Raw genomic sequence first — 24,126 nt, forward strand, 5'->3', positions numbered from 1 at the left:
GAATTGAGGTGCAAGGATGGGAAATAAGATAACTGCCTTGAAGCTCTACAACGTGACCGTGTAAGGCCGCTGTAATGAAGGACAAAGTTGACCCAACGCGGTGGCTCACGCCTGTAATCCCAGCACTTTGGGAGGCCAAGGCGTGCGGATCTCAAGGTCAGGCGATCAAGACCATTCTTGCTAACGTGGTGAAACCCCGTCTCTACTCCACATACAAAAAAATTAGTGGGACGTGGTGACACACCCCTGTAGTCCCAGCTTCTCAGGAGGCTGAGGCAGGAGAATTGCCTGAACCCGGGAGGCAGACGTTGCGGTGAGCCGAGATTGTGCCATTGCACTCCAGCCTGGCGACAGAGCAAGACTCTGTCTCAAAAATAAATCAATAAATGACAAAGTTAATGCCAGTGGCCCTGCATAACTTCAACCTCAGGTCAGCACCTCATGAAGACTACATGGCATAATTTATAGAAATGGAGCCCTGCCTACAATCTGTGCTGTAACGACCTGGAATTTCTACGAAGTCAATCTTTGAAAATTAGTTTTAAAGACGTTTTAACGCCATATTTCCAAATTTTGGAAGCCTGTCTTTTGGTTTGTTTTGGTGTGTAAGAATCCTAGTACCAAATCATGTTGTAGAGTGGGACAACATGTGTGTTAAAACCGAAAATAGCCTGTGGGAACTTCGAGTAACTACCCCTGACCTCTGGAAAAAAAGGCACTGTATCTTCAGGCCGTGGCATAAATTATTTCTCATGTCAGTGCGGATGTGAAGCTATTCCGCCCGGGACTTGTTGGGCACACAGTACTGCATGGCTGTGAGGGAGCTGTGGACAGAGTAAATGCCACGCAGCCCCTTGCGCGGAAAAAGTCTGTTGGGGAAATCAAACAGGTAAAGGAGGTTAAGAACAGCGTATACAATAAGGTGTGCATTGATTTATACATCGGCAAGCAGAGCCAGATTACAGGAGGGAGAGAAAAATGGGTAGTAACGTGATGGACTCAGCAAAAAGGAAAGTGGGTTGTGCAGTAAGTTTTGCAAGACAAGTGGAAGCAGCCGTACAAGGTCACGCTCGGGAAGGATAAATGTGCCTGGAGCGTTTGGAAGCTACCACGCTTAGAGCCAATTTGGTGGTGACAGACGCTTGACTGGCCCAAAACAGGTAGTGACGGGCGTCCCGTGCCCCAGTCCAGGCCCACGTATTTGCTATCCTCAAACGCCAGCGTCCGCGAGCCAGCTGAACAGCGCGGCGGGCGCGGCGGGCGGGCCGCGAGGCATGCCGGGGCTTGTGGTCCTTTCGTAGCACCGGCCCGCGCTCGGCGGGGCCGCCTTCCGCCGGTGGCCTTCCTGTGGGTGGGAGAGGGCGGCCGGGAGCCCAATGAGGGAGCCATAACGTGGCAGCCACCCACGAGCCCGCGTCGGTGCCCGCCCCGCAGGAGGACCTACTATCCAGCACCGAGCCGGAGGGGGGAAACGGTGCCCGCCGCCCGCCCGTAGCCCGAGAGCCGTCCCAGTCCCCCCTGCCCGCGCGTGGCGGCGCCGGCGTTCTAGCCTCCGCGGCCCCACCCGCTTCCGGCCTCGGCTGTCCGGGCCGCGTTCGCCTCCGCCGGTGGATGCTGCGCCTTTCCGAGCGCAACATGAAGGTGCTTCTTGCCGCCGCCCTCATCGCGGGCTCCGTCTTCTTTCTGCTGCTGCCAGGACCTTCTGCGGCCGATGAGAAGAAGAAGGGGCCCAAAGTCACCGTCAAGGTCCGGTGGCGTCCGCGGCATTTACGGTTCCGGAGCTCGGGCCCAGACGGCCTTGGCTCAGCCCCTCCTCCTTCGGCTTCTGTCTGTGGCCTCGTGTCGCCTGGGCCGTCCTGCCCATTCAGTCGGGAGAACTACCCGGACCCACCCCGACACCCCCCAGCCCCAGCCGCGACCCCCTCAGCCCCTGCCCTGACCCAGGGAATTAGTTGGGTCCCCGGATGCCCATCTGCGCTGGCACTGGCAGCCTCAGAGCAGCCTTTTTGAAAACACCCCTCAGTGCTGGGGAGATGGTGAAAGATCACTCCTGCCAGATTCCGAATCATTTCTCTCCTTAAGCCAAATTTTAGCCACATGCAATTACAGAACACAGTATGTGTGGTTCAAACTTAAGCGGTGAACTTAGACCCCCTTTCTTACGGGGTTTTTAATGTTAACTTTTAGAATCTGGGTCGATTCGCTGTTTAGAGCAAATATTGTTAACCCATAGTCCAAGAAGAGTGTAGATAATGGAGCTTTCATCAGATTCTCATAGGATTTTTACCTTGACCAAAATCAGATCCAAACCACTTCTCTAAAACTATGGCTCTATTCTCTCTCCCATCCTCAGGGCAGCTTCTTGTGCCTTCCCTCCCCCAGCAATGCCCCTTTAAAGAAGCTAAGTTAGAACTGGTCTCTTTTCTCAGGTGTATTTTGACCTACGAATTGGAGATGAAGATGTAGGCCGGGTGGTCTTTGGTCTCTTTGGAAAGACTGTTCCAAAAACAGTGGATAATTTTGTGGCCTTAGCTACAGGAGAGGTAAGTGGCTGGAGCAGGGGTAGTCAACTCAAACCAAGTGAAGTTGGCACTGGGGATGGCAGCAAACTGACCTGTAGAGTGCTGCCCATCGGTAGTGTGACCCTCACTGAGCACCAACTGCCTGTTGCCCTGGGAACCCAGCATTGTCCTTTCTTTTTTTTTTTGAGATGGAGTTTCGCTCTTGTTACCCAGGCTGGAGTGCAATGGCGCGATCTCAGCTCACTGCAGCCTCCGTCTCCTGGGTTCAAGCAATTCTCCTGCCTCCATCTCCCAAGTAGCTGGGACTACAGGCATGTACCACCATGCCCAGCTAATTTTTCTATTTTTAGTAGAGACGGGGTTTCACCATGTTGACCAAGATGGTCTCGATCTCTTGACCTTGTGATCCACCCGTCTCGGCCTCCCAAAGTGCTGGGATTACAGGCGTGAGCCACTGCACCCGGCCCCTTTCTTAAGAGTGAAGGGGCCCTGACCCAGCACAGTGGCTCATAATTATAATTCCAGCACTTTGGGAGGCCAAGGCAGGAGGATTACTTGAGCCCAGGAGTTCAAGACCAGCCTGGGCAACATAGCAAGACTGTCTCTACCCCCCCAAAATTTTTTTTAATTAGCCTGGTGTGATGGGGTACACCTGTGGTCCCAGCTACAGCTACTTAGGAGGCTGAAGTGAAATGGAGGTTTCAGTGAGCCATGATTATGCAACTGTACTCCAGCCTGGGCTAGAGTGAGCCCTTGTCTAAAATATATTTAACCTGGGCATGGTCATGCCTGTAATCCCAGCACTTTGGGACTTTTGGAGGCCAAGGTGGTAAAACCCCATCCCTACTAAAAATACAAAAATTAGCCGGTACACCAATTACATGGTGGTACACACCTGTAATTCCTGTTACTCAGGAGGCTGAGGCAAAAGAATTGCTTGAACCAGGAGGGTGGAGGTTGCAGTGAGCTGAGATCATGCCACTGCACTCCAGCCTGAGCAACAGAGTGGACCCTCTCACTAAAAAATTAAAGGCTGGGTGCAGTAGCTCACGCCTGCAATCCCAGCACTTTGGGAGGCTGAGGTGGGTAGATCACCTGAGGTCAGGAATTCGAGACCAGCCTGGCCAACATGGTGAAATCCCCTCTCTACTAAAAATACAAAAATTAGCCAGGCATGGTGGCAGACATCTGTAATCCCAGATACTCAGGAGGCTGAGGCAGGAGAATTGCTTGAACCCAGGAGGCGGGATTCAAGCAATTTTTGCTTGAATTGTGCCATTGCACTCAAGCCTGGGCAACAAGAGGCAAACGCCATCTCAAAAAATAAATAAGTAAATAAAATAATAGGCCCAGTGCGGTGGCTTATGCCTGTAATCCCAGCAGTTTGGGACGCTGAGGCGGGCAGATCATGAGGTCAGGTGTTCAAGACCAGCCTGGCCAACATAGTGAAACCTAGTCTCTACTAAAAATACAAAAATTAGCTAGGTATGGTGGTGCATGCCTGTAGTCCCAGCTATTTGGGAGTTGAGGCAGGAGAATCACTTGAACCTGGGAGGCAGAGGTTACAGTGAGCTGAGAACACGCCATTGCACTTCAGCCTGGGTGACAGAGTGAGACTTGGTCTTAAAAAAAAGGCTGGGCGTGGTGGCTTATGCCTATAATCCTAGCACTTTGGGGTGGGTGGACCATCTGAGTTCAGGAGTTTGAGACCAGCCTGGCCAACATGGTGAAACCCCATCTCTACCAAAAATACAAAAACTAGCCGGGCATGGTGGTGCGTGCCTATAATCCCAGCTACTTGGAGGCTGAGGTGGAGAATCGCTTAAACCCAGGAGGCGGAGGTTGCAGCGAGAGGAGATGGTGCCATTGCACTCCTGCCTGAGTGACAAGAGCAAAACTCTATCTCAAAAAAAAAAGAGTAAGGGGTCCAGAGCTTCCTGGGGAGACTTCACCTAGAGCGATGGCAGTGGATTTTGAAGAAACAGCAGTACTCTATTTCAGTTTATATTAACTTTCCATTGAGCCAGCAGGTGACCTTTCTTCTCAGTTTTCTTGTATCTGTTCTTATGACTGGAAGAAATAAGAGGGGAAAGGCATTGTGTGGTGTATAAAGTCTGGGAATTGAGTGGCTGCTCGCTCACTCAGCAGCACATTCAACAGTGAAAGGGGTCAGCTGGGGTGTCTCTTCTGCAAGCAGGAGTTGTGGACTTGTTCCTGCAGGGCCTGTTTAATGTCTTCCTGCTGCCCCATACCACCTCCTTACCTTCTCTTCCCTTTTTCTAGAAAGGATTTGGCTACAAAAATAGCAAATTCCATCGTGTAATCAAGGACTTCATGATCCAGGGCGGAGACTTCACCAGGGGAGATGGCACAGGAGGTAACCACAGGTCCTCTGGGCCAAGGCGTATGTCAATGTAGCCTCCATGGTGGGAGGGCCAGGCTCTGCTGGGGAGACCAGGCCTCTTTCTTGCCCAGCTGTAGAGGTAGGCCTACTTATTACCTACTTTGAGACCAGCAGCACCGTTCTTTGTAGAGAGAACCTAGTACAAAGGAGAGAGAATAATGGGGTGGACCTGATGGAAGACCTAAGAGACTCTCTCCTAGGTGGCTGACCTGCTGATCCAGGCCTATAGCCTGGTGACCCTTCCCGATATCTCTTTGGAATGGGGACTGGAGAGAGAGGCGCGTGGAAGCAAAATGAAGACATGTGGGTACACAATTCTAGGTCAGGCATGCAAAGCCTGTGCAGGCTACCATAGAAGCCCCAGCAAGAGTGGGAGGGCCAGGCACGGTGACTAACGTCTGTAATCCCAGCACTTTGGGAGGCCAAGGTGGATGGATCACTTGAGGCCTTGAGTTCAAGACTAGCCTGGTCAACATGTTGAAAACCTGTCTCTACTAAATATACAAAAAATTAGCCGGGTGTGGTGGCGGGTGCCTGTAATCCCAGTTACTCTGGAGGCTGAGGCAGAATTACTTGAACCTAAGAGGTGGAGGTTGCAGTGAGCTGAGATCACACCGTTGCACTCCAGCCTGGGCAACAGAGCGAGACTCTCTCAAAAAGAAAAATTGTGGGAGCAGTTCCTTTCCTTGACAGTCTTCCTTCCTCCCTCCCTTCCTCCCTTCCTTTTTCAGAGTCTTGCTCTGTCACCCAGGCTGGAGTGCAGTGGTGTGACCTTGGCTCACTATAACATCTGCCCCTGCCCCTGGGGTCTAAGCGATTCCCCTGCCTCAGCCTCCTGAGTAGCTGGGATTATAGGTGCCCACCATCACGCCTGGCTAATTTGTATTTTTAGTAGAGACAGGGTTTCACCATGTTGGCCAGGCTGGTCTCGAACCACTGTCCTCAGGTAATTCACCCGCCTCGGCCTCCCAAAGTGCTAGAATTAGAGGCATGAGCCACTGTGCCCAGCCCAGTACTTGACAGTCTTTCACCAGGGACCACTCTGCTAGGGCCGACTCTCACCTCTGCATTAACTTGCACACAGAGGACAGAAAGACCCCCTGGATCCCTGCATGAGTCTCACTGAGCTCAGGTGCAGCTGGCTGCTCCCTTAGAGCACAGCTCACTCCTCTGTGAGTGTCTATGGGGCTCTGTGGTGGGGGTTGTGGATGTAAAGACCCACAAAAAACGGCAGTGGCTCCCTTTTACTTCCAACAACTGAAAATGTACATGTGGGCCATGATACAGTGTTTAGGATTCAGGCTCACAAAGGAGACCAAAGAACTGTATTTGTGGGTCAGACACAGCTGGGCTCAGTCCACCATCTGCCACCTTCTTGCTTTGTGATCTCAGGTGAGTGAGTCCTTAGAGCTCCAGTCCTCTTCTGTCCAGTGAGACTGGAGAGAGTTGCGGAGCTGTGAGGATTAGACTAGCTCTAGAGTGTGATGTGCCTGGCATACTCTTGAGTGCTTAGTAAGTCAGCCATTGTTGAAGTGCTGACAAGCAGAGGAATCCCCACAGGCCAGGGGGAATGGGCATGGGCTTGTGGGTGTGAGGAAAGATTTCAATGGGGTCCTGGATGAGGAGAATTTGAATGGGCAAAGAGGCAGGGTTAGGGCAGGAGCCCAGTGCTGTTCTGTGGAAGGAGCTTGGCCAAAGGTGAGGTGAGGGCATCTGTACCCAGAGTGCAGAGAGGTGGGTCATGGCCTGCAGCCTGGGCTTCGGCTTGCAAGGAGTCGGAGGCCACAGAGCTGAGTAAGAGGACGAGCCCTCGCTTGGGGTGCTAGGAGATTGATGTGGTGGCAAATCCAGGATGTGGAGACCAGGGCAGGCAGGCTGCTGGGGGTACTGGTACAGCTGATCCTGGGCAGGGAGATTTGGGCCTGATCCCAAGGTGACTGAGAGCAGAGATTAGAGAGCAGACCACCTTGTTCTGAACTTCAGCTCTGCCGCTGCTTCGCTGGGTCTCCTTTTATTCTCTGGCCTCAGGTTCTTCATCTTTGAAATCGAGTTTGCTCCTGCTCATAGGGTGGACTGTTAAATATGTAAGATGCTTGGAACAGTCTCTGGCACACACTGTTAGTGCCCTAAGCACTCATCTGCTGTAGCCGGGGTGGCGGGAATGGAAAGAAAGAGTGAGTACATGGGGGATAGGTAGGGACAAGCTCAGCCACATGCAGAGGAACAGGGATCAAAAGAATAACTGAGGTCAAAAGATGACGAGGTATGTTGAGTTTAAAGAGAAGTGTCCATTTGGGTTTGGAACTCCTGTATCCTGGGAGAGTGATTGGAGCTAAGGATGGAGATTTGGGGGTTTTCTGGACAACAACTATAATCAAAATCCCACATTGGCTGAGATTTACTCAGAGGATTCTCAAATAGGGGAGGCTTTTAGCCAGCACCCCAGTGAGGACTCACTGCACATGTGGCAGAGTCCAGTCTCCCAGCGTTGGGGTGAGAGGTGGAACAGAGGCGGAAGCATCCCGTCCTCACCAGCCAGAGTCTGGTCATTCTTGGTTTTCAGTCTTCCTGCCTGTGGCCCAATCAGAACCATCTTCCTGGTTGGCATCCGTCTAGGACAGTTTCCCAGCCCAGTTCCATTTGGTGGAACCACAGAATGAAGGTAGGGGCACTGAGAAGTGAAAAAGGTGTTTGCACGCAAATACATTTGAAAGGTGTTAGATAAAACAAATGAAAATGCCCATTTTTTGCTGGGTTTCTTGGGTTTAATGCATAGTGCCCATCTCCAAGGGGTGACAGAAAAAGAAGGGTTTCAGTGTTTCTTCTGGAACCAGCTTTGGAACTAGAATCTCCGAAACGGCGTAGTGATCACCCCTGGCTGCCCTTGTCATAACCCCAAGCCCCAGGTGGAGAGAGGCATCACACACTCACAGCTGCCTTTTATTCCTGTTCATTCCTTGTTAAGAGACGTTGACTTTCCAGAATTCAAGGAGCAGCCTCTCCCCACCCATCTCTGTCTGCTTTCTCCTCTGCAGCTACGCCTGTCTTTTGTACTCACAGGAAAACAGGCTGGCCAGCCACAGCAGTCCTCCTTTTCTGGAGAGTTCAGACCCCATTGACTCCCCTGCATCCTGCACAGCACCTCCCTCCACCAAAGTCCCTCCGTGGCAGGCCCGAACCCTAGCCGAGGGGAGCTGATTAACATGTGCCTTATTTAAAAGCCACAAAACTATCCTCTCAAAGTAATCCTTCTGTGAGCTGTTCACCACATCAGCCTGGCCTGATGCCCCACTTGGTCTCAGCATGGCTTGGCTCTGAGGATAGAAGGTGCCCAGCCTGGCACGGAGGACGGCTTGAGCCCCTGAGTCCTCACTCTGAATGTCTGCTTGGTGTGGCCCAATCCAGCTCCCCCGACCTGCTCTGTCTTTTTTCCCAGGAAAAAGCATCTATGGTGAGCGCTTCCCTGATGAGAACTTCAAGCTGAAGCACTATGGGCCTGGCTGGGTGAGCATGGCCAACGCAGGCAAAGACACCAACGGTTCCCAGTTCTTTATCACTACAGTCAAGACAGCCTGGCTAGACGGCAAGCATGTGGTGTTCGGCAAAGTTCTAGAGGGCATGGTAAGTTCTGGAAGCAAGGGCTATACCTGGGCAGTCCTCACCGGGGATTCAACACAGGCCCCGGGGCAGGAGCTCCATGCGTCCATCCCTCTCCCAAAAGGACCCAACCCACAGGTGTGGCCCAGGGCTCCTGTCCTGAATACACCCTGCATCTCCATGTGCCCCGCAGAGCCCCGCCAGGAAGCCTCGTTAAGGCTGCATAGCTGCCAGAGCCTCTCTCCGCTTACACACTCAGTGACGTGCTGGCCCCACCCCTGAGGCGTCCAGAGTACATCTGAACTCGAGGTCCCTGAGAAGCCACCTTCCCCACTCACCCTCTTCCTCCTCCTCGCCCTTGGCCCAACCTGGCTCTTACTTCAAAGGAACAAAACTCCTGCATGCCCTTGTCAATCTGTGTTCTCTGTGTTCGAATTTTGGTGCCTCCAATTTTGTGTGCTGTTGATCACTTATGGGTCTCAGCCTTCCTGAGCCATACGCTGGGGCCCTTCTCCCGAGCAGCGGACCTCCTGACCCACTGTGCCCTCCTGCTGCCACCTTTTCTTTCCAGGAGGTGGTGCGGAAGGTGGAGAGCACCAAGACAGACAGCCGGGACAAACCCCTGAAGGATGTGATCATCGCAGACTGTGGCAAGATCGAGGTGGAGAAGCCCTTTGCCATCGCCAAGGAGTAGGGCCCAGGGACCTCTTCATTTTCGTGACCATCTGTGAGGCCCTGTTGCCCTCCAGGGGGTGAAGTTAGTCCGCCACAGGGCTCTGAGCTGCATTGGCCCCGGTGCTGGCATCTGGTGGACCCACTTCCCTCACATTCCACAGGCCCATGGACCCAGTTTTGTAACAAACTCCTGCCAACACTGACCAATTAAAAAAAAATGTGGGGTTTTTTTTTTTGTAACATGTGGGCCTGGTTTTTGAGTCTGCGGCACCTCCCCCAAGCCTACACCCCAACAGGCCTGCCATTCTCCTGCAGTAGTGGGTGCCTGCCCCTTCCCTGGGATCCTGCCTGAAACTTTGACCCTGGAGCTACCCAGGAAAAGTCAAGCAGGAGCTTTTGCCCCCTGCTTCTAAACTTCGCCGGATACTAGGCCTCCACATTTGCCCCCCTTGCCACCACCCTCCAGTCTATGTGAAGAAATATACCTGTACCTTTTCATAGCCTACCTCTAAATTGACTTTTTTTTCTTTTTGTAGAGACAGGTCTCACTATGTAGTACTGGCTGGTCTCAAACTGCCAGGCTCAAGCAATCCTCCTGCCTTGGCCTCCCAAAGTGTTGGGATTACAGGCATGAACCTCTGTGCACAGCTGACTTCTTTATTGCTTATCTTCTTGACCCTGCCTTGGCTCCTGCGCTCTAAGAACGTGCAAATTCTACCACCTCCAGCCACCAGGGCAAGCCAAGTTCTGAGCCTTGAGTGGGATGTGGCACAGCTGGGCACCAGGTATTTAAGTCCTGGGTCCAGACCAAGGGAGGACCTAGCCTTATATGGAGTTGATAGGATGGAGGCACATGACTGTCCTAGGAGGTGGCCATAGGCCTCTGGACTGATGAGGACGTAGGTGGCAGAGGAGCAGGGTGACAGGCATCGTTTGGCTGGGCTTTATCTGGGCTGATGCTGAAGCTGGAGAGGCCCTGGAGCACACCATCCACCACCATGTTGGGCAGCGGCTCTGTTGGGTAGAATTAACAGGTCTAGCCTTAGGCCTGCAGCTCCTGGAGGCCCTTTTCATGGGCTCAGCATCCCTGCCCCGGCCCTGCCCTTGGAAGTAGGAGCCCCTGCCAAGGCAGCAGACAGCAGCTGTCCATCCCAAATGAAGCCTTGGCATTCCCAGGTCGCATTCTATTCACATCAGCCTGGTAAAGAAGTCAGGCTATGGAGGAAATGGAGACCAGGGAAGCCAAACTTGTTTTCCTTGTGTCGACACAGCACTCTCCACGGGAAACAGAAGCAGGAGGTAATGGCCCCGGGGGAGGGCAGCAGGAAGGACATGCTGCTTGGGGATCGGGGGAGTAGAACAATGCCAAGCCCACCTCCTGTAGCCCTGGATCTAGGCAGCTCACCTGGGGAGGGGGTGCACACATAGGGATCCACATGGAAGCCCAGGACAGGCCGCTGATGCTGCTGAGAGCTAGGAGGAAACGGGGTCATGAACCATGGGTGCGGGAGGCAGGGCAGAATCCCACAGTGGGGTGGAGATGAGATTGAGATCACCAGGGACCCATGAAAGAAAACGTGAGTGGGAAATGGGCTCAGGAGGCACCAAGGGGAGGATAGACCAGACAGGCCCAGGCAGCAGGCCGGCCTCCTAGCATATGGCCACTAGGGGGCGGCAGGGGCCAGGCACGGGTCAGGGCCTTGACTTGCCTGCTGTCACCAGGCAGGAACTCCTCCAGGGTGCTGAAAAGAAGAGAAACACCGTAGGCTGCCTGGGGATGCCCGGGGAACGTGAGGAAGGGGTGGGGACACCAGAGCCCAGAACTGTACCTCCCAGGGGACCACTGCTTCTATTTGTAACAAGCCCGGTTCCGGAGGTGGCTGGGGTAACCAAGGCTGTCCAAAAAAGCCCCTCCACCCAGGTCAAGAAAACTGGTGAGGGCGGTTATGTCAGGCTGAGGCCTGGCAGGTGTGAGAAGAAAGGGCTGGCCCTCCAGCACCTTTCCTTACCTTTTCTCTGCTGACAGCCCCTGGCCCCCACCCCTCACCCCCCCTTACCCGCAGCTGCTAGCCTTCGGGTCTGCGGGGAAGTGCCGAAGTCTCAGGAATTCCAGTAACTCCTTGGGCACCTCCTGGTTCAGATACAGGATGCCCTGGAGAGGACAGAGGAGACCTGCAATCAGACCCAGCTACTAATTTGCATAGCCCAATGCCAATGAAAACACAGAGCTCTTTGTTCCAAAAAAAGAATTTCAAGGCAATGACAGCAGAGCATTAAACCAAGCTCAGGGCACTTGTGAGCACTGGGCCCTGTGTGCACAGGTTGTACCCCGCGAAGTACACTTTTTGCTGTTGGGGGAAGGACACTCACCCTACATCCCATCAGGAGGGCAGCACGGAACCTCCCCCTGGAGGGGACAGGACCTGCCTTTCATGGAGCTGGGACTACCTATGTCTGTTACCTCATTCAGTCCTTTCAACACTCCAGAGAGGGATATTTGGACCTATATTACTTTTCAGAAAATGGATGCTTGAGGTGGTGAATAACATCCCCAAGTTGTGGGTTCCCTGCCTGCCATGCCCCCACACCTCTTTGTCTGGGCCACATCCCTGGCACAGCAGGCTGCCGCGACCAAGTGTGCCCTTGCATACCTGGATGTAGGACTCCAAGCCCTGCCGGCGCTGTTCCAACCCTCTGGTCCTCCAGTTGGGCAGGCGTTTCGAGGGGAAGTCGGGCACTCTGTACAGCTTCTTGATCTACTGGGGGTTTACCGCGTGCGATCACAGCATCCCGACTGAGCCCTCAAGCCCTCTTCGCCCAAGCTAGAAGCCCTCCCGTGCCCCCGCCTTCGGGCTCTACCCTAGGACAGACCCTGATGAGTGGTGGACGGGCCGATGGCGAGGGAGGCCCCAAACCATCCACAGACGCCCGGGAGGGTGGGCGCGGGCCTCCCGGGGTGACCGGCCATACAGGGGCATGGTCGGTGCGGGCCGGGATCTGCCCCCCTGCACCCTCCCCTTCGCAGACAGGGGCAGTCATGGGGGTGGCGGAGGCTGGGGCTGGAGTTCGCCTGCCCGCCTCACAGGGACTGGGCAGGGGCTGGACAGAGGCTGGGCCGGGGTCGGTGGGGGATCGGCGCCGCCTCACCCGCTTGTGCAGCGCATGGAACTCGCTGTAGCGCCTCGGCACCGTGTGTCTGCGTCCGCTGCACAACACCTCAACTCGGAACACCTGGGGGTGCGGGCGGGTAATGAGGGTGCGCGTGAGACCCCGCGGGAGGACGAAGCAGGACCCGCGCCCAGCGACGCGCCCGCCCACCCCGCGCTCACAGGCACAAAGCAGCCTTGCGGCGCCGGGGCTCCCTGGGACTCTCCGCTCCCGCACACCTGGGAGAACCGGCTGGCGGACCCGCCCCTCGGCGCCCTGTGGTCTCTCAAGAGCCCGAATCACAGTCTGCGAGGGTGGCAAATCCAAGTGACCTCCAAACCCTCGACAAGGTGTCCCCCGACGGTCCGGTCCGCAGCGCCCGTTCACCCCGGCCCGGGCTCCGGGTCCCCACTGAGCGCAGCGCGGGGAAACCCAGCAGGTCCCAGCGCCCCTACCCATCCAGGGGCCGCGCTCACCATGTGGCCTTTCTCCGGGCTCTGCCTGGGCCCCTCGGCCTCGGGCCCCACCGACGGGATGTGAACTTCCAGCATCCGCGCCCCGGCCCCCGCCGCTCCGCGCGCTCGGATCCGAGCCCTAACTCTCCCGGAGCAGACAGACGACCCCTGCGCGGCCGGCCCCGCCCCGCCCCCTAAGCCCGCAGGCCCCGCCCCCACGTGACCCCGCCCCGGGCGTTCCCTCGAGCGGCGGGTCCTGAGCCCAGAAGATTAGGCGGGACCCGGACGCAGCCTGGGGCAAGGGAGTTACCCATTTGTCAAACATTTGCTGAGCGGTCACTGATGCCAGGAACCGGTGAGCGAAAATGTCACCCATCCTGAGTTAAGCGTCTACTAAGGGCTAAGAACGGCCTGTGGCTCCAGGCGTGGACGGAAGCGGGGCCCGGGCCTCAGTGCGGGTCCTCGGGCCAACCAGGGACCTACCTGCCTTGCGTTCCTCAGTCCCTTCCCCAGCCTTTCCCTCCTTTCAGCCTGGTCCCTGGGACTGCAAACTGGAGTCCCTGGCTGAGACCACACCTGAGCAAGGCGTGGACCCAATCCAGCTATGATGTCCGCTTCCCCAGCATCCACAGGCCCCTCCATTCATTCATTGTCTTCATCCATCCATCCACTTGTATCTTCTAACCCTAAGCGGCTACAGGCTGTCTGTGGGGAAGAGGCAGTTTAGGGACTTAGGCTCTGATTTGGGGATCAGACAGCCTGGATTTCAGGAACTGTATAGACCTTTGCTCATCTGCAAAATAGGGATAATGTGGCTCCTTGAGGTGAGTGTATACAGTGAGATGATTCGGCCAGGCACGGTGGCTCACACCTGTAATCCCAGCACTTTGGGAGGCCGAGGCGGGTGGATCACCTGAGGTCAGGGGTTCTAGACTAGCCTGGCTAACACAGTGAATCCCCGGCTCTATTAATAATCAGCCGGGCGTAGTGGCACGTGCCTGTAATCCCAGCTACTCGGGAGGCTGAGGCAGGAGAATGGCTTGAACCCAGGAGGAAGAGGTTGCAATGAGCCAAGATCGTGCCATTGCACTCCAGGCTGGGCAACAGAGCAAGACTCTGTCTCAAAAAAAAAAAAAAAAAAAAAAAAAAAAAAAGCGAGACATGTTAGGTCCTTAGCAGAAGCATTGAGTAGCAGCTTGACTGTGGGCTTGTTCTGGATGACCAGGACAAGTGGGCACAGGGCAGTGGATGGGAAGAGGGACTTTCGGGGGGGGGGTGGCACGAGTTGCCCTTGTCCACCCCTCTGGGCAGCTGCTTCCTAGATATGTGGCAGGATTTTAATCCAGAATTCTCTCAGGCCATGTGCTGGAAAGGGCCTCTGCTCCCACCTCTCAGCCCTGCACACCTCCAGCTGTCCAGGAGCTGCTACCATTCAGCAGCAGCATGGCAGGGCCTCTCCTCCACTGACCTCCCCTGCAAAGGCCTCGTGACATGGGGAGAGGGGAGGCCCTGCCTTCCAAAGCTCATACCTAATGGGAGGTCATGGGGTGGGCAGGAGGAGGCAGAGAGCCTGTCTTCGGGACTAGGGTTGAGGGGATTCACCCCTCCCCTGCTCCTGAGGTGGAGCAAAAAACCTCCATCCCCAGCCCTGCCTCCAGAGAGGGGCTGAGATGACCTCAAAATGGGGCAAATAGGTCTCACCAATACCATGTCCCACACTTTCTTTCTTCCAAATTGCATCACACAAGGACCCCAGAATCAGGAAGCTAAAACTTCCCAGATTCTAGAGGGGTCTCCTAGAAGGAAAGTGGCCCAGAGTGAGGAGAAGCGCTGTGCTTTCATTTCTTCCCTAGGGCCCCATCATTCAAGCACCCAGCTCCCCCTGGCTTACAGGGCCTCCCCAACTCCCATGATCCAGGGAGGCCTTTACTGGGATACTCAGACTTCTTGGTCCCCATGAAGGCAGGGTCTTCGTTTTTCGCTGCCTTCATCCCCAATAGGATGTCCATTCTCTACCCTGCAGCAAAAACTGTTCTTAAGGGATCTGCTTAAAACCTTCCAATGCTTCCCATTGCACTTAGAGACCTAAACCCACCCTCCCTACCCAATCTACAGAGCTGTGAGTAACCCAGCCCAGCCTCCATCTGCCACCTCATTTCCTCTCCTCTCCTTATTACGCACCAGGCTCCTGGAACCTGACAAGCTCTTTCCTTCCTCAGGTCCTTCGCATTAGGCTGTTTGTTCCACCTGGGGACACTCTTCCTTGACTCTTCAAAGACTGGGCTCATCCTCCAATTCTTAGCCTCAAAGAGGCTTTTTTTTTTTTTTTTTTTTTTTTTTTTTTTGAGACAGAGCCTCACTTCAGTTGCCCGGGCTGGAGTGCAGTGATACAATCACGGCTACAGCTTACACTCACTACAGCTTAGGTGATTTTCCCACCTCAGCCTCCCGAGTAACTGGGACTACAGGTGTACACCACCATACCCGGCTAATTTTTGTAGCAGTGGAGTTTGGCCATGTTGGTCAGGCTGGTCTCCTGGGCTCAAACCAACCCCCCACTTTGGCCTCCCAAAGTGCTGGGATAATAGGCATGAGCCACTGCAACCAGCTGAGGCTTCCTTCTTGACCACCCTATCATATGACCCTTTCTATGCACTTATTACAATTTGCAATTATTGTTACTTGTGTGTCTCAGAAACATTTGGGTTGAAAGACAACATAAAGGCCAGGCGCGGTGGCTCAAGCCTGTAATTCCAGCACTTTGGGAGGCCGAGGCGGGTGGATCACGAGGTCAAGAGATCGAGACCATCCTGGTCAACATGGTGAAACCCTGTCTCTACTAAAAATACTAAACATTAGCTGGGCATGGTGGCGCGTGCCTGTAATCCCAGCTACTCAGGAGGCTGAGACAGGAGAATCGCCTGAACCCAGGAGGCAGAGGTTGCGGTGAGCTGAGATCGCGCCATTGCACTCCAGCCTGGGTAACAGGAGTGAAACTCCATCTCAAAAAAAAAACAACAACAAAAAAAGAATATTTGTGATGGAAAGAGTATATGAATGAATGGGCAGTGGAGGTATGTCGAGAAAAAACTAGGGAGGGGAAGGAGCAGGGGCTGCTGAAGGGTTAAAGGCTGCCTGCAAGGGGGCAACAAGAATCTTCCCCCCACCTCCAGAGTTAAACACACCTCTCCTCTCACTTCTTTCTTGGCAGATTGTTGTCCACTTTATCCATTTACTTAATTTTCAGGTGTTCCAGGAAGCCTCAGATCAGTGGATTTTCATCACCAGTTGTGCAAAGAGATTCCATGCAGCTGACTTGTCAAACATCTGGTAGTAGACCTGCAGCTCCTAATTGCACAGCGTTCCAGGGCACAAGAGTGCAGGTCCAAATGAAGAAAAACAAGATCCTTGACTTAGGGGCATTTAAGATGTCTTTGGGGAGGTAAAACAAGGTATGGAGAATATTTTCCAATTTTTAAAAAATCAATTATATATTAATTTACTGAGACAGGGTCTCACTCTTTTGCCAAGGTTGGAGTGCAGTGGCACAATCATGGCTCACTGCAGCCTCGACTTGCCAGGCTCAAGAGCTCAGCCTCCCAAGTAGCTGGGACTACAGGTACTCATTGTCAAGCCTGGCTAATTTTTGTTTCATTTTGTTTTGTAGAGACAGGGTCTCACTATGCTGCCCAAGCTGGTCTCCAACTCCTGGGCTCAACTGATCCTCCTGCCTCGACCTCCCAAAGTGCTGAGACTATAGGTGTGAGCCACCATGCTGGGCCAAATATTTTCCTATAAAGAGGAACACATGATGTAAATGCCATAGCAGTTATTACAATCAAAGGAGGTTTGCTTTCTGTACACTTTCAGTGCTGGCCAGCTCAGCATATGAATACCAAGTTCCAGACTCTATGACGGATGTGCAGACCTCAAAGTAACTTCTGTTTTTAGAATGAGCTGTTTTACCACACAAACCTTTGTCTTTTCTCCACTATGATCTAGCATATGGATTGTATTTCCCTATTAGATTATAGTAATTCTCAGACTTTAGCAATCTTCACCACCAACTGTAGTGCTGTGAAATCTCAGATTTGAGTGCCCTGACCCAGGATTTTCTAACTGCTGGGCTGGGGTGGAGCCTGAAGCGGGCATCGTTAACAAGCTCCTGGTGCTGCTGAAGCTCCTGGTAGGAGACCACAATAAGCAAGCACCTGTCTCCTGATTCCCTGCCACAGCCCCGCCAGAGACCGGGCCCCACTCGCTCCTCTATTGCAGGTATGGAGCCTGCAGTTTTCCACTTGGAAATAGGACCAAGGCCTGAGCAGAGGGCAGGAAGGGCTGGGGGGTGAAGTTGTCCCCCGACTCGCCCCATTCCTGCACATGGGTAGGCTGGCCCACAGCCCCGGCCTTAGCTCAGGCCCCAGCTTCCGCTGCAGTCACACAAAGCCCCCTTTCACCCGCAAGGCTTCTGCTGCTCAGGAGGTTTGGTTAACCCCGTTAAGAAAACAAACAGCCCCTGGGCCACGAGCCTGTGGGCGCCGCTGGGCACAGAGGCAGGATTCTTCTCTGAGCCCGCACGGGGGGCGGCAGTGGAGGGGTGGACTGGCCGGGAGGGGCCCAGCCACTGAGGGCCATCTGAGCCACAGTGGACCTTGCCTGCCCCACCTTAGCCCAGCTCTGGTCACTGGTATAACCTTGGATAACCCCCGTGAGGCTCAGGGTCCTTATCTGCCCTTATCTCAGGGTCCTTGCACAACAGAGAGTGGTGTGGCTTAAATGACAGCAGCTTCCAAAGTGTTTGGCAGAGGGCCCAGCGCACAGTGGAGAGATGTTAGCTATTACTAGTGACTGAATTATGTGAATTTGCTGTTTTTGTAGGCAAAAAAACGGCAGGGGTTTAGCAATGACATGGTTCATCCTGATGGTTACTGATTCATCGACAACAAAAACAGATTCTACTATTTCTTCTGTCCTGAGACTGCAAGGTTAGTTTAAAAAAAATTAACAATTTCAACGAACTCTCCAATAAGGATGTTTCTGATTTACTCCATATTGTGCAACCAAAAAGAGTAAATAAATTGGAAGCAGAGGTTGATGTAAATCAGCAACTATGCTGTTCAGCAAAACAGCCTCAGAGTTCCTACTGATCACCTTGTTCAGAAGTACATTTTATAAATTGAAATAATACAATATGACATTTAAAGACATTTTTATGTTTGAATGTTAGATTTTGGTATAACACGTCTTTTAAAAAGGGCGCTACTAAAAAGCATTGTGAGTTACTGAGTTAGTCCAAACTCTTCATTTCTGTCACCTGAGGGAAGCGAGGCTCGAGGGAGGGGTGGGGCTGGGAACGCCTGTGTTGGAAGGCACCTCTGACAAGCATGTCCTGCCCAAGTCCTTAGAGCCAAGCTTGGTCCAGGGCAGGCAGGCTCCAGACCCGGGGTTCCAGCCAGCAACGCCACTCCCGGGAGCCTCCTGTCTCCTGCCTAGATATGACAGCGGTAGCTCAGCTGCTTCAGACAACATGACCCACGTCTGGCCCAGGGAGAGCTGGCAGAGGCCAGCCCAGTACTTTGATGGCACAGCTTGCCAGCTGCATGGGGTGATACAGCTTAATGCCCTTCAGAGCTGTGTCAGCCAATCAACCAAGCAGCCCCTCTGGTGTGGCGAGTACTAGGGTTCAAGAAACAAAGGCACACTTGGGTCCCTCAAGTAATAGGGGTTTATTGTGAGGAGACGTGAGAGACCAAGAACTGGGGAGCCCAGTTCTTGATCCGGGCCTCAAAGTCTGGAAGGGAGGTGGCTCTGCCTCATCTGCTAGCTGTCCCCAGGGTGCTGCCCATGGCTTCTCAGCAAGTGGAGTTTCTCATGTCTGCCATTAAGGTCCCCAGCAACTGACTAGAGCTGCTTCTGTCTTCCAGCCTCTGCTTCTGCTCCACTGGGCACCCCCCTGCCCATCAAGTGAAAGAGTGTCTCGCATGGGTCAGAGAAGCTGACCAGGCCAGGTGGGTACCAAAACAGGCTTGTCCTTAGCAGGCCTACTGTGTGGATGCATCATGTCTAAACAACTTAGGGGATTGATTTCCAGGTTCCTTTCGTCTGTGTCCATCTAGATGTCTATATTGTGTCAGACAGGGTGTGGCAGAGAGGCCGTGCTAAGAGCTTGAGTTTGTCTTAGTCTTGGGGTGTGATCTGGGCCAGCCGCTTTAGCTCCCCGGGCCTGTCCTTAGTATGGTCATGAGTGCACCCTGTGGGGTGGTGGAGCTGGATTTGAGCTGTCTCAGGGCCTGGAGCACAGTACCCAGCACAGTGCTGAACAAATGGCAGTTCTTACTATAGTTAATAAAATAATTAGGCCCGAGAGTGGGAAGGGGCCATCATGGGCAGTCTGTCTCCTGCTCTGGAACATGCTCCTGGCCGCGGGAGCCTCCTATTTTTCTGGCGAGGCTGCTGTCACTCCCTTGAGGGGAAACCTGCCTATTGGGCCCCTGTGGTTATCGCCACTGCAGCTCATAATGGAAGAGGAAGCAGCGAGCTCTAAAGCCCCGAGGGGGCAGTCATTTGGAAACAGTCACATCTCTTTATGGAAAGGTCCTGTCTCAGATTGGACAGGGTTTTTCTGTTTCTTTTCTGGACCCAGACAAAGAGCATCCTGTGGAAGGCGAGCAGCTGGCTTCCTCTGAGCAGCCTTGGGTGGGTGAAGCTTTCTGCCCGCAGTGAGGGCTGCTCATCAGAGCCAGAGGAGCATTTCCACATAGGGGCAAAGGCCTGTCTGGGACAAGCCTTGTGGGGCCTGCAGGCTTTCCTGGGGCACTATGCACCAATCTTACCAACCACGGTGAGGCCTATTAAACCTCAAGTTAGGCCAGATTTCCAGATCGCTTGAAAAAGATCTGGGCTCAGTGGCCCAGGGGCTTGTACAGCAATGATCTTGAGCCAAGGAGCAGCCGCTGCCCCAGAGGCTCCTCTGCAGGAGGAGGAAGACACTGGGATGAGCAAAGACAGGGCAGCCCAGGACCCCAGGGAGTCCAGGGCTCAGGAGGCTACAGAGATTGCCTCAGAACTGACACCACACAGGGAGAAAAACCAGAGGCTGAAGAGGGCGGCAGATGCAGGGCTCCACTCCAGGCTGGGGCAGGGCACAGGAGGCGGATCAGGGGAAGCTGCCTGGGGAGCAGACACGTGGCACAGGCCTCAAAGGATGCGCTGGATTGTTTTCCCATAATGAAAATAGCTTTATTTGATTTTTCTCATTATAATGATAATACACAGAAATGTTAAGCAATACAAAATGGTATTAAAAATTAAAGGTAATGCAAACTTCCATCTCTAGAGGTGATCAGTTATTAACAATTCAATCAACATCCTTCCCATATATAAAGTTTTAGATAAATGTGAATATCATGCAATTCTATAACCTGCTTTTTTCACTCAAAAATATGAGTTTTCCTTGTCAATGAATGTAGCTATATATTGTCGATGGCTGTAGAATATTCAATGGTGTAACTGTACCATAATTCACTTAATCCCCTCTTGATGGACATTTCAATTGGTTTCCATTTTTGCAACCGTAAACAGTGCTATGATGGGCATTTCTGGTTGGTCATCTTGGGGGATTTGGTTTCTAGAAGCACCTATGAGGATCCTCAGTGAATGTTCTGACACAGGCAAATGCCCCCCATCTCCTTACACTTAAACACCCGTCTAGGGCATTGGAAAATACCCGCTTCAGACAGGTGTAATTCTGGGGCTGAAAATGGGGAAGGGAGAAAGGGTGCTTAAGGTACAAAGCCCAGCATTAACCCAGGCTCCACGGGCCACACAGGAGTGAGAAGTAGCACATTTGCAGTCAGTTTCCAGGAGGTGTTGGAACTGTTGAGAAGGACTGGGAGATACAGAGAAAAAGGTGAGCTGGGTCCTCTCCCAGACAGTATGAGTGTTGGGTGGCAGAGCCTGCAATTGGGGAACAATCACTCAATAGTTACCTATTTGATACCTGTTCTGAGTCTGAATCTTTGCCAGGGGCCATGGAGTTATAAAGGCATACCACCCCAGAGTTTACAGTTTGGTGGAGACAGTAAATCACCCGACTTTATCACAGGGTACAGTATCGGCTGGTGACGTGTGTACCAGAATACAGGCCTCAGTTGTTTTTGTCCATTTCTCTCAGCTCAGGTTTGGCCCTGTCCAAACGTGGAGCAGAGACTCTTAGCTGGTGTCTTCAAAGACAGTGCACACTGAAGCAAAGGTGTGCCCTCCTATGACTGGAGCCAGGGGTCCCCATTATGTTCTCCTGCCTCCCCATCCCCCTAGGCTGCCAAGTACTGGTGGGGAAAATCCCACCACCTTGGGGCTTGATGTCCCTGAAGTCTGTGGCCTTCCTGTGGGCCCTGAGCATGCTCGGCAAAGGACACGCCCTCCATCAGCACACACTCTCCAGTCACATCTTGGCCCCATCCTGAGATTTCCATCAGTGCGTCTCCTTTTTTAAAATTTGAGTTGCTTCAAGACTCTTTTTTTAGGGTTCCCAGTTACAAGAGCATTCAGAATGAAAGTCTTCTGGGAAGAGTTGACAGTTGCTAGTATTTCTGTGTGAGGGAACAATTCTGGCTTATTCCCATTTCCCTCATTTATTCTGTCACTAAGTACTGACACCGAATACTGGGATCACCCCAGCTCGAAGCCCAGTCCTCATCTTTGGCACTCTCGAGCCTAAGTGCCGAACTAGCCCTGGGGAAAGCAAAGGCAGTGTTGACCTGTCTCCATACCTTTTATCTAAACCACTTGGTTCAAACAGGTAAATATGACATCCCTAGCTCAGAAAATTTTAATTACCAAGCATGAAACCTCCCCTCTTCAGCCTCCCCTCCACTACAGATTCTCTCCTGTGGCCTCAGCAGTGAGGCACCCTCTGAACACAGGTCCCCTTCCTGTGCTCTGGACCGCATTTCTTCCAAACATGGCTCTGATAGTCAATTCTCTTTCTCTTCTCTGAATTTTATTAACATGCTTATGTTTGTCCCACCTTTAAATAAAACAAAGCCTCCTTTTACTCTGTCTCCCCTGCTTACAGCAGCTGGCCTCCCTTCCCCTCCAGAGCTGCTTTTTTTTTGAGACAAGATCTTGCTCTGGTCACTTAGGCTGGAGTGTAGTGGCGCAATCATAGCTCACTGCAACCTCAACCTCCTGGGCTCAGGTGATGTTCCTGCATAGCTGGGACTATAGACATGCATCACCACACATGCCCAGCTAGTTGTTTTTATTTTTGTAGACACAGGGTCTCACTATATTGCCCAGGCTGGTCTCAAATTCTTGGGCTCAAGCAATCCTCCTATGTCAGCCTCCCAAAATGCTAAAAATACAGGTGTAAGCTACTGTACCTGGCCCAGAGCTGCTTCCTAAACACCTTCAGCACTCACTGCCCCCACCACTGCTGCCCCTCCCATCTGCCCCGAACCTGTTGCCTCATTTGTTACAAAGGGCTTCACTGTCTACCCAGTGTCTGAGCCAGAAGCCTGGGGGACATGCTAGTTACGTCCCTCTCCCCTGAGGGCTCTCATCAAATCAGGGACTGGATCTCAGTGGTTTCAACTTCACCTCCCAAAACTCTCCGGAGCTCTGGTCCCATCATACCTGCCCTTCTCAGCTCTCCTGAGGGTCGGGATGAGCCTGGCTGCTCTTCCTGCCTCCAGTCTCACACCTTCTGGTGTGTCCAGATCACGAAGCAGCCACGGTGATGTTGAAAGCGCCTCCCAGGTCCTATCAGGCACCCTGTGATCTGGCTCCTGCTTATTTTTCTCTATAGGCCTCACTGACTTTGGCCACACCAAGCCACTTGACATGTCCCTAGATGTGCCTACCTCACACTCCCAGACAGACAGGGAGGCAGAAGGGTCCCAGCAGAAGCAGCAAACACTTTTCCACCTTTTAGACTCAGTTCAAGCATCTCCACAAAGTTCTCTCTCCTGGATCCCCAGCTGGAATACCACCTTCTTCCTTCGTGCTCCTATTATTCCTTATACAGGCTTCCAGCTCAGTACCCTTAAACCACTACTAGTCTACTTGATTTCCATATGTGCAAGCTCTTTACAAAAATGTACAAGCCCTAAAGACAACTGGCCCCATCAGCCTCGGGATACAGGGAGCAGAAGAAGAAGTTCTGAAACCAGAGGAGGCGTCATTCTAAGGAAGTAAGAAAAACACACTTACTTCAGAATGATCACTAGATGAAGCTTAAAGCAAGCTGAAATCTTTGTCTCTCTGGAAGAAAGAGTTAAGAACATGGAAAAGCGGGGAGACTGGAGTAAACCTAAGGGGCTGGACTCAAAGCATCAGTGTGAATTCATGATTTTCAGTATCTATTTATGTCAGGTATCTCTACCCTATCTTGTTTCTATAAACTGCTACATATTTCTTTGAACTGTTTGGTGAGAGCCTAGAGGCAATGACATTCCAGTAACAATAAGCACATTTCGCACCTAGATCTAGGTTTCTAAATACCATTCTCTGGTCAGGTGTGGCTCAAGCCTGTAATCCTAGCACTTTGGGAGGCCGAGGGGGGTGGATCCCTTGAGGTCAGGAGTTCGAGACCAGCCTGGCCAACATGGTGAAACCCCCATCTCTACCAAAAAGTAACCAGGTGTGGTGGTGGGTGCCTGTAATCCCAGCTACTTGGGAGACTGAGGCAGGAGAATCACTTGAACCCAGTAGGTAGAGGTTGCAGTGAGCTGAGATTGCGCCATTGCACTCCAGCCTGGGTGACAAGAGCAAGACTCCATCTCAGTAATAATAATCAAATCAAATAAAAATAAATGCCATTCTCTATTATAAGGAAACAAGACTCCTGGAGAAATGGCTGATTCCAGTCTGCCTCCTTTTCCATGTTGTTAAATCCTTCCTGCAGAGAGGGCTGGGGCAGGGAACATTCCAGATGAGCCTGGAACATCTTGTTATACCAGAAGGTAAGAAAGGGCTGAAAATGATGGGGACAAGCTAAAAACACACAAGAGGCTGATCTAAATCTGGGACAATTTGAGAACCAAGATAAAATCAAAGCAATGGCCTGCATCTTTGAGTAAAATAGGAATCCCTGTATCCACACTGATAAACAAGTGAATACATAAATGGTGAGAATGGATGTTTTCTTTATAAGTGGAATGCCAGCTGATAAATGTAGACAGCATTATGGAGTTAGGAAATCGTGTTGGTCAGTCATGACAGTAATAACTCAGACAAGACTAATCAACTGGTACTAAATAGTGAATGAGAAACAAAATACTTATATGGTCTCAAAGTATCTCCCCACAAATTGCTTGTTAATTAC

The 24,126-nt window shown here is 52.6% G+C and overlaps 3 protein-coding genes across 6 annotated transcripts in view; 1 reads left to right on the plus strand and 2 right to left on the minus strand.

The window, feature by feature from the left end:
* The first annotated feature begins 1,451 nt into the window (after nucleotides 1–1,451).
* On the plus strand, nucleotides 1,452–9,438 carry PPIB (peptidylprolyl isomerase B). Its single transcript, XM_010351636.3, has 5 exons — nucleotides 1,452–1,746; nucleotides 2,430–2,543; nucleotides 4,806–4,899; nucleotides 8,363–8,547; nucleotides 9,095–9,438. Exons 1-5 carry the CDS (start codon nucleotides 1,612–1,614, stop codon nucleotides 9,215–9,217), a joined length of 651 nt encoding a protein of 216 aa, XP_010349938.1. The 5' UTR covers nucleotides 1,452–1,611; the 3' UTR covers nucleotides 9,218–9,438.
* A 69-nt stretch (nucleotides 9,439–9,507) lies between these two features.
* SNX22 (sorting nexin 22) lies at nucleotides 9,508–12,985 on the minus strand. Of its 3 annotated transcripts, XM_010351664.3 has the most exons (7): nucleotides 12,822–12,985; nucleotides 12,346–12,429; nucleotides 11,850–11,954; nucleotides 11,256–11,350; nucleotides 10,908–10,940; nucleotides 10,604–10,671; nucleotides 9,508–10,212 (listed from the first exon to the last, which is right to left on the minus strand). In XM_010351664.3, exons 1-7 carry the CDS (start codon nucleotides 12,894–12,896, stop codon nucleotides 10,061–10,063), a joined length of 612 nt encoding a protein of 203 aa, XP_010349966.2. In that variant the 5' UTR covers nucleotides 12,897–12,985; the 3' UTR covers nucleotides 9,508–10,060. The 3 variants fall into 3 exon arrangements, with proteins under 3 accessions (XP_010349966.2, XP_074248938.1, XP_074248937.1); XM_074392837.1 differs by having other exon boundaries at nucleotides 10,119–10,671; nucleotides 12,822–12,983; XM_074392836.1 differs by lacking the exon at nucleotides 10,908–10,940 and having other exon boundaries at nucleotides 10,119–10,671.
* Nucleotides 12,986–13,050: 65 nt separating this feature from the next.
* Nucleotides 13,051–24,126, minus strand: part of SNX1 (sorting nexin 1) — a 58,380-nt gene continuing 47,304 nt past the window's right edge. Inside the window, exons 15-16 of one of the 2 annotated variants that reach the window (XR_005579301.2) lie at nucleotides 15,986–16,148; nucleotides 13,051–13,505 (exon numbers count right to left, since the gene is read on the minus strand). Coding sequence is in view for 1 of the 2 variants with exons in the window: in XM_074392831.1 (XP_074248932.1) it covers nucleotides 16,068–16,148 (81 nt within the window). In the remaining variant the exon portion in view is untranslated. Of the gene's footprint in view, nucleotides 13,506–15,863; nucleotides 16,149–24,126 lie in introns of those variants that run through there. The other variant, XM_074392831.1, reaches the window with a different exon arrangement.

The sequence above is a fragment of the Saimiri boliviensis genome, chromosome 2 (genome assembly GCF_048565385.1).
Source record: "Saimiri boliviensis isolate mSaiBol1 chromosome 2, mSaiBol1.pri, whole genome shotgun sequence".
Lineage (NCBI taxonomy): Eukaryota > Metazoa > Chordata > Mammalia > Primates > Cebidae > Saimiri > Saimiri boliviensis.